General features: G+C 35.7%; 3 protein-coding genes across 4 annotated transcripts; 1 reads left to right on the top strand and 2 right to left on the bottom strand.

The window, feature by feature from the left end:
• Positions 1–1,415: 1,415 nt before the first annotated feature.
• Positions 1,416–2,406, bottom strand: LOC658095 (uncharacterized protein). The gene is made up of 3 exons (XM_964506.4): positions 2,245–2,406; positions 1,990–2,103; positions 1,416–1,942 (listed from the first exon to the last, which is right to left on the bottom strand). The coding sequence occupies exons 1-3, from the start codon at positions 2,299–2,301 to the stop codon at positions 1,754–1,756; spliced, it is 360 nt and encodes a 119-aa protein (XP_969599.2). The 5' UTR covers positions 2,302–2,406; the 3' UTR covers positions 1,416–1,753.
• LOC658017 (uncharacterized protein) lies at positions 2,398–4,088 on the top strand. The gene is made up of 4 exons (XM_964431.4): positions 2,398–2,524; positions 2,569–2,966; positions 3,006–3,742; positions 3,788–4,088. The coding sequence occupies exons 1-4, from the start codon at positions 2,452–2,454 to the stop codon at positions 4,017–4,019; spliced, it is 1,440 nt and encodes a 479-aa protein (XP_969524.2). The 5' UTR covers positions 2,398–2,451; the 3' UTR covers positions 4,020–4,088.
• Positions 4,028–9,559, bottom strand: LOC657941 (neprilysin-4). 2 transcript variants are annotated; one of them, XM_964361.5, is made up of 17 exons: positions 9,229–9,559; positions 9,028–9,173; positions 8,825–8,979; positions 8,696–8,776; positions 8,508–8,646; positions 7,660–7,847; positions 7,536–7,611; positions 7,281–7,483; positions 7,048–7,227; positions 6,788–6,999; positions 6,520–6,742; positions 6,135–6,474; positions 5,887–6,096; positions 5,727–5,833; positions 4,418–4,516; positions 4,296–4,372; positions 4,028–4,242 (listed from the first exon to the last, which is right to left on the bottom strand). In XM_964361.5, the coding sequence occupies exons 1-17, from the start codon at positions 9,291–9,293 to the stop codon at positions 4,143–4,145; spliced, it is 2,601 nt and encodes an 866-aa protein (XP_969454.4). In that variant the 5' UTR covers positions 9,294–9,559; the 3' UTR covers positions 4,028–4,142. The 2 variants fall into 2 exon arrangements, with proteins under 2 accessions (XP_969454.4, XP_015836432.2); XM_015980946.2 differs by having other exon boundaries at positions 8,508–8,625.
• Positions 9,560–15,122: the final 5,563 nt, after the last annotated feature.

Below are 15,122 nucleotides of genomic sequence, written 5' to 3'. Positions count from 1 at the left end.
AGCGAATCTTTCTCCGTCTACCCATCGTTCTTACCCAAGGCGCCACCTAAATGATGACAAAAAAACTAACTATAACGGGAAATTCAAACTGGGCAGTGGGCATTTCATTTTATTGGCATTTTTTGTAACCATTTTAATAAAAAAACATCTTCAACAGTTGCAATAGGACAAAAACTTATAACATTGCTTAATAAAATTATTTTATTATATTTAATTATCAAACAATTTTTTTTAAATAAGTCAAGAACAAAAATATGAAGCCCATTCAACTTTCAATATTTTTTTATTTTACGTAAAACGTTGAATATGGGATAGATATTACGGACATTTTGTATTGATTTGTTTTACTTTATTTTTAATGACTTGGCGAACTGTAGCGGAAGTTATCAAAAAAGTAAAAGCATTTTTATCTCCAGTGAAATGTTGAATATGTGATATTAACATTATTGACGTATTGCAATAATTTTGTTTTTCTTCATTTTTAATGTCTTGTTATAAAAAAATATATTTGTTTTTTGTGTTATAACGGCAGTCCTTGATGTAATATGTACTGCTGGCTGCATTTTCCAGGCGTAAAATTATGTTTGATCAAAAATAGGTTCAAACAAAAAGCACAGGCGTGAGAATTAAAACACTTCTTCTGCTCATAGATTTATTTAAGCACTGATTTGCTAATACAAATCCAAAGCAAGTTAAACACTGTTGCAATGCTACACTAAGCAATACTGACACAAAATATATCGCTTGCAACTATAGGCAAACACTTCACATAGACTTTTAAAAATAAAAAATTAAAAACTTACGACTACAAAATAACAACAAAATAACAAATGATGACGAAAAAACTAACTATAACGGGAAATTCAAACTGCGCAGTGGGCATTTCATTTTATTGGCATTTTTTGTAACCATTTTAATAAAAAAACATCTGCAACAGTTGCAATAGAACAAAAACATATAACATTGCTTAATAAAATTATTTTATTTTATTTAATTATCAGACAATTTTTTTTAAATAAGTCAAGAACAAAAATATGAAGCCCATTCAACTTTCAATATTTTTTTATTTTACGTAAAACGTTGAATATGGGATAGATATTACGGACATTTTGTATTGATTTGTTTTACTTTATTTTTAATGACTTGGCGAACTGTAGCGGAAGTTATCAAAAAAGTAAAAGCATTTTTATCTCCAGTGGAATGTTGAATATGTGATATTAACATTATTGACGTATTGCAATAATTTTGTTTTTCTTCATTTTTAATGTCTTGTTATAAAAAAATATATTTGTTTTTTGTGTTATAACGGCAGTCCTTGATGTAATATGTACTGCTGGCTGCATTTTCCAGGCGTAAAATTATGTTTGATCAAAAATAAGTTCAAACAAAAAGCACAGGCGTGAGAATTAAAACACTTCTTCTGCTCATAGATTTATTTACGCACTGATTCGCTAATACAAATCCAAAGCAAGTTAAACACTGTTGCAATGCTACACTTAGCAATACTGACTCAAAATATGTCGCTTGCAACTATAGGCAAACATTTCACATAGACTTTTAAAAATAAAAAATTAAAAACTTACGACTACAAAAATAACAACTTACTATTAATTAAAAACGCAGATATATATTTCGTATCAAACATATAAAATTTATGCTTAAATATAAATCACTTAAAATATTGGAATTATTGGTAACTGGAACAAAAATTATAAAAGTAAATTGAAAGTTACATAATTCAAAAACAGAATATTTATGTTGATGTGACACCTTTCCGAGCTACTAGTAGGTTTAATACTGGGTGTTTCTTGATGTAGCTGACTGCCTTTTTGTGAGTCACCATCGTAAAATCGTAGCCGTTGCATTGGAGGATTTTATCGTGGACACGTAGGCCGCTTTTAGAGGCAGGACTGGACTCATGTACCTCTGTTACGTAAATTCCCTGTAAAAAACCTCAATTTTTGCTGTCCTGAGTTAAGAAACACCTACGTTATCAGTGTAGCCCTGGGGACTCTTGTGGTAGTCTTGATCAATTCCACCCCCAATTTTGAAGCCACATCGCATGGTATCCCCATCACGTTCCTTATGCAAGGTGATAGGTATCTGCAAATGCAATCTGCGTCTGAATAAACATAGATAAACCACTTTATTGTTGTTTAAATATGCTAATGATTCATACTTGTAAACCAATCTTAGGAAAATTCAACGCCCAACAAAAAACTACCAAAACTCGTCAAAACTTACACTCAGACATTCCATAGCTGTGCCAGCTTGGTGTTGAAATGCCATTTTAGCACACATTTTGATTTTTTTATTAATAAAATTACGAAAACAAGCACAATGTTTTGAACGTTCACACAGAACACGAATGACTTAAACGACCTTGTTGCCTTATCTCAGGTTGCCAACTTTGGTGGCAAAATGAAAGTCACTCAAAGATAACCTGAAAAAATGTTTAAAAATTTAAATAAAACATTCAAATTTTTTCTTCGGAAGCAAAGCACTATTTATGCGTTATCTTCGGGTACGAAAGATTTTTTTTTGCGATTTTTTTAATTGGTTTGGTAGGTCAGGGCAAGTGTGGGGTTGCTGTCATAAGAGTCTCAGGGGCTTCGACTGAACTTGCTCTAAAATGCCTCACCGGTCTGACGAACCCCAAACCTCGAACTGCAATTTTAAGAAGCATAAAACACCCCTCAAGTCACGAAGTTTTAGACAAGGGGCTCGTTTTATGGTTTCCGGGCCCCCATAGTTTTACAGGAGAGGACTCATGCGAGTTTCACGTTCATGGCGGAATTGCTGTTGTTAGTTCTGTTTTAAACGCACTTGGTTCTCTCCCTGATTTTCGATTAGCCGAACCTGGGGAATTCACAAGGAGGGCATTCCACAATGCGAAGTTAGACTTGACTGAAGTTGAGGGTTTGGCCGATTTATTGCAAGCGGAAACGGAAATACAAAGAAAGCAGGTGATCTGGAGTTAGTTCACTTAAAAATAATCAAATCAGGCTTTTTTGCAAACTCAAGGCGCTTTGAGCAAGTTGTACAACAGGTGGAGGGGAAGTTTAATTAAATCAGTGGCACATGTTGAGGCACACATTGATTTTGAAGAAACTGAAACCATTGATGAGGGGGTTTTAGACCTTGTAGTTCAAGAAATTCAAATAATGAGGGACGAAATTCGCAAACATTTAAATGACGGGAGGAAAGGAGAGTTGTTGAGGACTGGAGTTAAAACAGTTATTCTGGGAGCACCCAACGTGGGGAAAAGTAGTTTAATGAATTTGCTTTGCAAAAGACCGGCTGCTATCGTTACACCAATTGAAGGCACTACTAGGGACATTCTGGAAGTTACTTTAAATATTGGGGGATATCCTCTAGTTCTCACAGATACCGCGGGGCTTAGATACGAAACTAACGATATCATAGAAAAAGAAGGAATAATTCGAGCAAAAAATAGCTACGATTGTGCCGATCTTGTAATTCTTGTACTAGATTCACTGAAAGTGTATAGTTGGTTGCATAACCACCCGCCTAGCTCAACCAGTGATTACTTAATGTGTTATATAGAAAAACTAGGGTTGTACGATTTAATAAACAAAGAATGTGTTATTGTTTTTAATAAGTCGGATCTCGTGCAGGATTTACTTGACTTGCAAAATTCTGAGATTGTTCATTTGTCGTGCAAGTCAGAAGATGGTGTCTCAAATCTTGTCAACACTATTGGCAATAAATTGAGAAAATTGTGAGTTTCGTTTTTACAATTCATATTTTTGATTATTTCTTTTAGATGTGGCGAACCCTCTGCCGAACATCCAAGTATGAATCAAGTGAGACATAGACAACACTTAAGTAACTGTCTCAAGTGTCTTGACTCGTCTCTTGATAGGTCATCAAGTGACACTGTTTTAATGGCTGAGCATTTGAGAAAGGCCTTAAGGCATCTTGGCTACTTAGTCGGTGCCACAACCACTGAGCAACTCCTAGATGTCATATTCAAAGATTTTTGTATCGGGAAATAAAACTCATATCAAATGACATAAGTATATTGTTTCTTTTATACAAAAAAATATTAAATGTATAACAAAACATTGACTAGTTACTTCACTTCCTGATTAAAATATTGTATATTATGAATTTGTGATTCACCATAAACTACATTTCTCGGATGGATTCATCCCACTGTTGATAGGACAGTTGTAAATCTTTGCAAAATCTTCGGAATTACTGAGAGAGCCAATAACTCTGAAAAAAATTTTTACGTAAACTCTCACGATTTCTGACAATTTTAATTTTACCTGAATATGCCAGGAGCATGGACGGCAACTTTTAATCGACTTTTCACCGTATCAATCCTTTGCTTACCGCACCACACCTGCAAGAGGAAATTAGGAAAAAAAGTGATAAGTAATGTAAATACTTGGGCAAAATTCAGGAAAAACAGTTGCCGCCCGGTTAAATTAATTCCTGGGAGGGTTTCATCGGCGTCGGGGTTGTGTTTTAGCCACGTTTCATAAGCCTGAAAAAGTTTTTTCTTTCAGCTACCCACCATCAAAAAAATCTATGATATTAATAATCATCGATTACAACATAAACTTTTGTTTAGAATCCGGGTAAACATTGAAAAACTACTTACTCTCGCAGAGCTCTTACCAAATTATAGGGACTTCAACCCTGTTAGAATTATTTCAAAAATATCTACTGGAAAAGTAATTTTGAACAAATCTGTATTTTTGTAAATTTTGTTTGTTTTTTGTTTCCATCTGTCTTTTTTATTTTCCCCCAATATTAGGTATTATTATTATTATTATTGTTATTATTATTATTATTATTTGATTATTATTATATGTGAGGGGTTGCGCCCTGTCTTACACACACAAAATCGTCAATAGGTCTTTCTTTGTTCTTCTTGTCTTTAGCAACGCAACAGATGAGGATAATTTTGCGTGACTTCAAAGAAAAAAACAAAAGCTATAGACTCGATATAACATTTAAATCAACTCTTTACTGAATAGGAAGGGTTATTTTGCACAAAAAGTTTGATAAATGCCTGAAATCACACTTTTCAAAAAATTGTCAAGAGTGCCTTGACTTTGCACGAATTTGGACGCTGCTTTTGACAGTTGTTTCAACGAGGTTGTCATCGTCGGTATCGTTATCTTTCAGGAAATCATACCAAACCAGTGATTATTAATCGTGTGGGGGTTCAAAAGTGCAAAGTGGGGCAGGTGCCAGGTGTTTTGTGGAATATTTGTGAATTTGAAAGTCCGGGCGCGCGCGGGCTGTGACTTGGCGCGGCGTCCACCATGCGCCACGAACTGCCCCTTGATTGTAATTAATAATTATGGAGAATACCCGAGGAAATACCGGTTCAAAAGACTGTTTTATACACATTTTGCAATTTGAGAAAGGTAGGTGCTACACATTTGCGTCTAAAACCTATTCCAACGTTAATTTCATTTGCATCGAATTATGGCGTCACTGTGACGTCAACGTGTGACGTCACTGTCAGTTAGAGGGCCGTTTAAAATACAATTGTTCCAAACTTTTTGACTTGGAAAAGTGGAATGGTGAATTGTAAAGTGTTGTTTGAGACTTAGTAGCTTGTAAAGTAGAATTTGCAAAAAAAAACTCGAAGTTAATGTTAATTGTCAAATTTGATGTGTGCCATAAAAAGGCACATCACAACATACGGCCAAAACGATACAAAAGTTAGTTTTTATGATTACCCTGAACGCCTGTTTTAATCCCCCATTATCGGCGATATTTTCCCCCTGAGTGATAAACCCGTCCATATAAGTATCCACATCGGGAATAATGTACGAGTTGTACTGATCTAGAAGCAGCAAGTGTAGAAAACTGAATGAAAAAAAAATATGTAGAAAGTACCAATCATGCATTTCGCGCGTTGGTGGAAGTTGTAAATGGAGTCCTCCTTCCACCACTGTTGGAGGTTTCCATAGTGGTCGAACAGGCGCCCCTTGTCGTCAAATCCGTGCGTTATTTCGTGCCCTATTACGACTCCAATTCCACCAAAATTGAGCGATTTCGGGAAGTGTTTGTGGTAGAAGGGTGGTTGCAAAATCCCAGCCGGAAAAACTAAAAAAGCGCTAGAATTTTTTTCCAAAGATACGTACTGATTTGGTTTTTGTTTCTGCTGTAATACGCGTTAACAACCGCCGGGGCTGTGCCCCACGTCGTCTTATTGACCTCAGTCCCGATCTTCCTTTGCTCAATTCGGGTCAAATGTCGCAAAATACTCAACGTGTTTTCGAAAAAATAGTCGGGGTGTGCGTCAACATCGTAGTATTTTTCGCTTAACTCGTCCTGATCTAAAAGGAAGTCGGGATAACCGATCTTGAGGTTCATTTTATCGATTTTCATGCGAGCGTAGTCTTTGGTGTCGTCACCCAACCATTTGTTTTCCTTGAGGATTAAGCGGAAGGCTTCTTGCAGTTGTTTTGTCATCTCCAAAGTCTAGAAAAATTGCCTACAAGCGGTTTCAGTTATTTGGTTACTTACATCGTTTTTGCTATTTTCGTCGAAGTATTTTTTGACGAATAAACTACCAAGCGCCATTCCCATATTAGAGTTGACTTGGGACACGCAGAACTGCCACCGAGGGGGCGATTTTTCGCGCCCAAACAAAACGTGGTAGAACCTCTGTTTTGCCATTAAAAACCTGTTATCGAGATTGTTGGTTCGGTGCCGCACGAACCTCCAAATTAGATAATTCGAAACGGTTCTGAAATCATAATCACGATTTTGCCAAAGTTTTCATTCTTATTACCGTGGCGTAGTGTGCGCTAAAATATCAAATAATTTGTGTAAGTAGTCCATGCAGTAGCACGCCACTGATTCTTCCAACTCGGCTTCTTTGCCTAAGACGATGCTAAAATAATGTACCCAATCAAACTGCGGGAAAATTTTTTGCAAGGCACCGATGCTAGTTTTGAGGTATAAATCGGTGACGTTTCGTCTGTTTTCGCTAGGAACCATTATCTGGAAATAAATTGTCGAAAAAATAATTAAATGAGTGGACAATACTACGTTTGCTAATTTCGTCTCAAAAGTGATCACATCGTTGACGTCCTGGATCGCCTCATTTAGTGGCGCCCCCAAAATAGAGGCCACAGCAAGAATAAAAACCTTATATGCACGAAGATATTTTGAATAGGAAGGATCGAGAAAATAGCTCCTTCCAGGTAGACCTAACGTCGTCTGATCGATCTACGGAATACGGAAAGGCTTAAACCCTTTAGAAACTCGGAAACTACCAATACCTGGATAATGTAATTTTTCGAATTAATTATATCCGGCCCAATCCATTCAGTTATCAAAATATCATTATTGTATAATTTCAAATTCGCCATTAATTCCTCGAGTTTAAAATTTGTATCGTCCCAATCTGGTTGAATAATCGGCCACCCTCCTAATTCATCGAGTAATTTTATCAGCGGCTTTTCACCCCTCGACTCCAGCCTTTCTGAATCAATTTTGTAAAAATAATGAAATGATTTTTGTTGTTTCACCCAAACCTTCGTTCATGCATGATCTGTAAAAAAATCGCGCCTTGTCGGCCGCCTTCATCGTGCCGTTTGTAAAATAATATTCCTGAAAATTTACATTTATTAAAACATTTTTTTTACCAAAAAATCCCACCTTATCCATCGCTTCGGACAAAAGATTTCGCAAAACGGTGTCCAAGTTCTCGCGCAACATCTCGAACGTATCATATGAGGTTCTATCGGCGGGAATTGTGTGATATTTATTCCAGTTACCACAAGCATACTCATAAAAATCCTCACAGGGATCGGCCGATTCATTCATATATTTTCTCATGGTCGAAGCTTCGAATTATTAGTTATTTGATTTAGAAAATTGGTTATTTGTGAATAATTATCCGCCGTTTTTAGTATTATTAAAAGCTTTTATTTAATTTACTGATTCATATGTTGTTCAAACGTTCTTTATTTTTTTTTGATTTGCATCTTCCGATTCAAAAATCGGTAACTTTGCCATTTTTAAAGATTTTGAAATTATTTTTACAGCATTTTAACACATTCGCTGCCGAGGCAAATTTTCTAATATTGTTTCTCACGTCAATGCTCATTTTAAATTTGCATAACGATTTTTCGAAGGTGGATATAAGTTTAAATGTCATTTAGGCCATTTTGTGTTTTCTAGAACCAAAAAACTTGAACGGTCACCAGTGTCCTCCATGGCAGCGAATGTGTTAAAAAGAAAGCTTAGGTCTTTTCTTCGTTTTTTTTTAAATTTCTAAAAAAGTTACTAAAACGCAAATTTTCAAATTTTTACCAGAACCAAAAAGGCAGTAATTAATATAGCTTTCTATTTTTAATACTTAGGGTATAACCGGAAGTGCCGCCATTTTGAAAATATTTTCTTTGAATTTAAGCGGAACAGCCTTTTTTTAATGAAAGAGCACCAAATCGGTAACAAAAGTGGCCGATAATTATGCACCAACCTAATAATTAATTAGTAATTACCTTGCAATTCTCTGATTTCGTCATAATTCAGTCGACTGTTCCAAAAGAGTGCGTGCGATTTGTTAGGGGAGGGTGGGGCAAGTTGGCTCTGATCGAGCTCAAATAAATCGTTACCTTCCTGATCAAGTGGGAGAGATAACTCAAAAATAAGAAAATTCAAAATTTTGCGACTACTTATAATCACTTACTGTCCACTCCAGCGATTTGCTTTCAAAATTTTTGTAAAATTCTAATTCTGTGTCATTACGCAACTCTTCGTAATCAGTAAACTAATAAAATTTTTGAAATTAATAAAGCATTTTGTTTAAATGACTTACATTTTCTTGGCTTAAAGTAACTTCTCTTTTTTGCCTTATTTTAGTGAAAGTGTTGTTATTTAAAAGTTCAGGCACGTATGAGGTTTTCACGTCTTTAAGGAGGTCTCTCCGGTCCTCATCTTCCAGAATTTCGGTTTCGTCGAATTTTTTCATTGCTAGAAAGGATTTTTAGCAAAGCCGAAAATAGTGTTTGATTTTTATACAGATAAGATTATTGTCGTTGCCACTGGCAAGACTGGAGTATCGTGTAAGGAAAACGATGAAAATGACAATGGGGAGCAGAATAATTGGTACAAAAACGAGTCGTTTGAGTTTAATTTGCCAGTCTTTCTCATGTCCCACACACCATCTAAAACACGCTTGCGTGAGATTAATTGGCGCGTGATTTAATTAATGCTAAATACCTCACTCTTCCCGATTCCTGATGGGCCGCAAGTCGACACGAGCAAAAATTCTTTTTCTTCTCCATTGACACTGACAGAAAGTTCAACCTCACGCAACAAAAACTACAGGAACCCGGGTGATGAATTCGACCTTATTCGCTTAATAACTGGGTCATTTTGATTTAAGAAACGAATTAGCAATGATTTTAAATTCACACTGCGCGTGTTGATGCACTTATCGGTTTCTAGTCTGAAACAGGTGCGATTGGAGCTTCCAGAAGGTGCACTAAGTCTGGAAATATGTGAGTTTTGCGTGCTTGAGTTTAAGACTTTTCCAGACGTAATAATATACTTTAATGGCTTATTAAAATACACATGCGCAACAAAGCATAAATAAATTGTTTACAGGAAACCCAAAACGGATTACTCGAAGCAAGTCATCGTAGGCACATGGTTTGGCAATTTTTGGGCAAGGAGCTTCAATTAACTCAATTAAATTAATTCTGTGTTTGTCTTGGTTTGAGTGGTTTGACTTATTAGGGACTGGTTGGGAAATAATTGATTTGATTCAAATAGAACCAATCAAAATAACTAACCGCGTTAAAACGTCCACCAAGACAATCATTCGATGAAATTTCGTCGGCTTTATAATTAATAAGAAAAGCTGATTGGCTGTCATATGTTGTTTTTAGCGCTGCGATGCTTTTATTTTTAACTAATATCTCGGGCTTTATCTGAGTGCTTTGGTAGATAGTGCAGGGTATAATTTCACACCGCTTCTGAGTACTCTCTTTTGGAGCGCCCGATTTGGAGCAGAATGTGATGCTCGAAATTTTCGATTACAATTTTTTCGAAAATTCGCGCTCCGTAATTGTTGATTTCAAGCTGGGTTGGTTGAACAAAGCGAGTTTCGATTTATTGTGAGTGTTTTGAGGAGGTTTTGCCGTCGCTTGGTCGCCGGTTTAGTTCCCTGGGTCGTAAAGGTGTCTACCGTTTCACATTCTAAGGCGCATTATGAGTTTGCAAGTTTGAGCGGCAGCAATAAGGTTGTGATACACTTCGCTCTATAATTATCCTGATTCCGCCGCTTGTGAAATGCTTAATCTATTAGCAGACATTTGGGTTCAATGTTTTTCATTGGAAACGTTTGTATTTGTATTTTTCGGAAGAGTCACTTTTTCACCCCTTATGTATTTTCATATTCTCCTCACTTATGTGTGCAGCTGAATTCAGGACGTGTGTTCGGAATTTTTACATGCGAGAAAATAAGATCAAAAACAATTTTTGTCAATCTATTATTTGACGACATCTTTCCAAAATATGTTATTTTAAGGCGACTCGTTTAACCAATTTGGAAATTTTATTTAATAAAACCAATCCCTGATTTCTGACGGATTTATTCCGTTTTGGACACTAACATTATTTCAGCTTCTTCAAGGGAAACTTTAATAACCTCCAAAGCGCACAATTCAATTACAACAAATGCTGCTTCTTAAAGCCTCATTATTAAATTTACCCAAGTATTGTGTTCGCCCAACACGCAACTCTCTGAAAATAAGGTATTTTCTCTATTTTGCAAAACGTCAGAATATATACATAAACGCCGTAGGATAACTTTATACCGCTTCGTTTTACGCGTTCTTTTCTCCCTCGCCACAGGGTCGCACTCCGAAAATATCTCCAATCGCTTTTTCCTCATTTTGCGCCAAAAACTGTTTTAGAATACCTACTTTCACTTTTCATAAACTTGAGGGAATCACTACTTTTTTTACGAATCATTTATTAAAAGAATTAGGTTGCAGAGAACAAAAGTATAGTTCATTCAGGGAAGAATTATATTTAAACATTAAATATATAATATATTTAAATGTAATAATTTAAATATATAATATTAATATATTTAAATTAAGAGTAATTTAATTAAACTGCAAGATCACCTAAAGAGTGCTGTTTTGTTTATATTCTACACTTTCTTATGTATTGCTGTTTGTATAATGATGTCAATTTTTTCTTTTCTAACTTCAGTTATTTGAAATTTAATTCGTATAAAGGTATTAAGTAGTCTAGTTTAATAAATATTTGTATTACCATTTTGTAATTTATTGAATTTTTGTATTCAAAGCACGTTATGTTTTGGTTCATTAATCGAAAAGTAAATTTTACCTATTGGTGAGGTTTTGCTTTGAGGGCGAAGAAATAAACTGCGGTGGGCGAGTGCGGCTCTGTATGCGACATGATACAGGGAATCACTACTTTTTTTACGAATCATTTATTAAAAAAATTAGGTTGCAGAGAACAAAAGTATAGTTGATTCAGGGAACAAATATATTTAAACATTAAATATATAATATATTTATTATATATTTAAATTTAATAATTTAAATATATAATATTAATATATTTAAATTAAGAGTAATTTAGTTAAACTGCAAGATCACCTAAAGAGTGCTGTTTTGTTCAATATTCTACACTTTCTTATGTATTGCTGTTTGTATATTGATGTCAATTTTTTCTTTTCTAACTTCAGTTATTTGAAATTTAATCCGTATAAAGGTATTAAGTAGTCTAGTTTAATAAATAATTGTATTACCATTTTGTAATTTATTGAATTTTTGTATTCAAAGCACGTTATGTTTTGGTTCATTAATCGAAAAGTAAATTTTACCTATTGGTGAGGTTTTGCTTTGAGGGCGAAGAAATAAACTGCGGTGGGCGAGTGCGGCTCTGTACGCGAAATTGTGGAAACCACTGGGACTGTGTAACGCGGGGCGGAATTTTCGTTATTTTTATTTGAATTTCTTTGGTTTCACAAAGTAGCATTTTAAAATGGCCCATTTATTTTCCGATGCGAAATGTTGAAATTACAGAAAAGTGAATGCCATTGAAAGTGTTTTATATTTTTTCTTTATGTGAGCATTCGCGGAAATTCCTCTTAGACAATTAGAGCGAATTTTCCGAAATGAAATTATGCGTTTTGACGTCGACGTTCGATGTATTTCAGTAAAATAAAACAAACGCAAATGCGATTATGTGCATAATTTGGATGACAGCCGAACTGTCGCCCGATAATTCGTGAAAATATTTTTCGAGGGGTGGATTTTTCTACCTTTAAAAATGGTAAATTCAGCTTTGGCTCGAACGCGTCTTTTTGATGTTAGTGCCGCCTATTTAGAGTGTTATTGAATTATTCAGATCTGTACGGTGGTGTGAAACAGCGAGTAAACGCGCAATAATGTAAACCTCACACCCCGACACCAATTGTGTACCACCCTGAGCGACGTTTTACTCTCTTTGTTGTTGTACGGTGTGTTGGCAGTTGTCAGCTTCCAGAAACTGTTTCTCCCATTTGATTTTCAGCGGAATTACCAGTCACCGCTAATTTATTTTTTCGTTTAGCTTGAAATTAAACGAAAAATTCGAGCTTCTCATATTCAATTCTAAGTGGCACAAATTTTGGAATAAAACATCTTTGTCGGCACTCACCTATATTATATAGCCCTCTTGTCAGAAATGTATACGAAAATGACTTGCTTTTTTATCGTACCTGCATCTGGTGATGGCCCCATTGTCGTTAAAAACAATGTCACAACACAGACAATTGTCGCAACATTCCTTGCTTGTACCATCAATCATTTTTTTAATTATTAGTATTACGTTAATTAAATGTTTAAATGGGTATCGATAAAACAAGAAAGTTAAGCAAACATGTTCCAATCTGAGTTTCGCATGTCGCAAGTCTAAATTCAGCTGTTATTTATTTTAATATGGAAGTAACTTTTCGGAATTGTGCCGATTCACGTTATACAGTGTGTTTTTTGTCACTTGGTGTTTGGCCTGTGGTCGTAAGAAAACACGAAGGAATGGTGTTTAAATAACAAAAAGCGCGTATTGGACAAAAGGTGTGATTAAATGATCATGAATTAAGAATGCGCCTCATTCAGCTGGATTTATAATATTGATTGTGTCCGAGGAGAGTATATAAAATGATTGTATATGTTACAATAGGAATGTTAGTGGTATTTTGAGTGACGGTTTTCTTTGTATATGAACCTGAAGTGGTCCAAACACTTGGGCATTTAATGTTGACGGCTCATCGGAGCTTTTGTTGAGGAGTCAGCTTCAAATAACTTCAAATATCATTGTCTTTGTTGGTTTCTCGAGTATAAAGAGTGAGCTATCTTACACTGACGAACGCTTCGTTTTTGACGGCCTCGTTTATGTGTTTATTAAATGTTGTGTTATTTTGTTTTTTTGTCACGAGTGGAATTACTGACAATCCGGTGAAGTTTTTATCGAGTTAAGTTGGCTGAAACTGAACTGGGGAAGCTGGAAACTTGCGAAACGTATTGATTTGAGATTTTTCCACGTGATGTTACTTAATTAGGTGTGGTTGGACGGGTGATGTATTGAGTTTGGTGTCAATGAAACTGTAAACACAGTAAACTAAGATGAAGAGTATGGTAGCCCTCTCGAAGTGTTTATTGTAAGCGACCTCCCCAGGAAGCTCTCCAAAGCGCACCACTCCCAACTTGAAGTTGGAGCTAATATTGACACATGCCGCCTCTTGTTTTCAATACACCTCCGGTGTTGTGCGTCCATGTATGCAAATAAAACTGTCCACTGTCGTTTGGCATTGTCTAATTGTTGTCATTACGTGACAAAATTCGTTTACTCTTGCGTGTGCATAAGTTTGACTCGAGTAAATTTATTCTCACGATAATAGGTCTTTTGTGCTTTAAAAACATTTAATATTTTCTTATCTTAAAAGTGATCTTCGTATTTGCCAAATGTTGTGAATAGAACTTATTTGTCATCGTGTTATTATTGGGGTTATTCTCGGTAAAAGCAGGTGGGTTGGCTAAGTGTTTCCTAAGTTTACAAACCCTACAAAAATATACATTTCATTTCCAATTTCTGAATATTCACTATTATTCAACTCTTCGTAACCGGACGAACTCTTGTTTGGAATCACAACATGAGCCAGGTAGCCAACGTCTCCCGGCGCATTTTCTCACCTCTTCGTTTGATGCACATTTCAAAAACTAGAGCAACCCACATTAAAAAAATATAGCTGTCGTTTTGTGCATTTTGCAGCGTTGGATTGTAGAAATCGTAAGTGCGCTCGACTTTTATAATTTTTAAGCTTTTAGCGTTTCGGAAGCAGAAATTAGGAAGTGTAGGCGTTTAAAAGCTTTCGAATCAATTTGGTTAGTAATTTGGGTAATTTAGTCTCTTGTGTGTCGAACGTACGGTTGTGAAAGGGCGAAAAAATGCTTGACGCCTTTGTTGAATAGGGAAGAATAACGAAGAATATATTTATCCGGTCGGTCGCGTTTTGTAACTTATTGTAAATACAATAAGTGCGCCAGGCTGAGGCCGAGGCGGGTTGAAATAATTCCCGAAGTGTAAGTAAGTCTCGACGGGAGACTCTGAATTCTACTAACAAAGCATTGAAACAGGGCCTCTGTTTAGGACGACAATTATTTACTAATTTACACAGTCCAATAAATACAATTACAATTGCTCCGCTATTATAACGCACCGGTGCATGAAACATCACATTTACCACCATAAAAGAATTTGCTTCTTGGGGATGAATTTTAATGGACTCGCTCGATGTTTGTTAGATGCTGTTTTCTCACCCCTGAAGTGCACTCCACAATGCACGTGTCATAATTTTCAACAACTACCAAAGAAATTACAGTCATTTTTAGCATTTTGTTCTCTTATTAGGCTTAAAAGCTTAGCAAAAGTATAAAGTCGTCAATCTTTTTACCAAAACAGACTTGAATGGTTCACAACCACAATGCTGCTCACTCCCCGTGTCAAGTAGATTAGGACGTTACAATGAGTACTTACTGTCAAAATCCCACAATATTTGTACCTCCTACGGCTTAAGTACGCACTTTTTAAAG

Source organism: Tribolium castaneum, chromosome 10 (genome assembly GCF_031307605.1).
Source record: "Tribolium castaneum strain GA2 chromosome 10, icTriCast1.1, whole genome shotgun sequence".
NCBI lineage: Eukaryota > Metazoa > Arthropoda > Insecta > Coleoptera > Tenebrionidae > Tribolium > Tribolium castaneum.
Note: the sequence above shows the minus strand (reverse complement) of the source record. Positions and strands in the feature narration are given on the sequence as shown.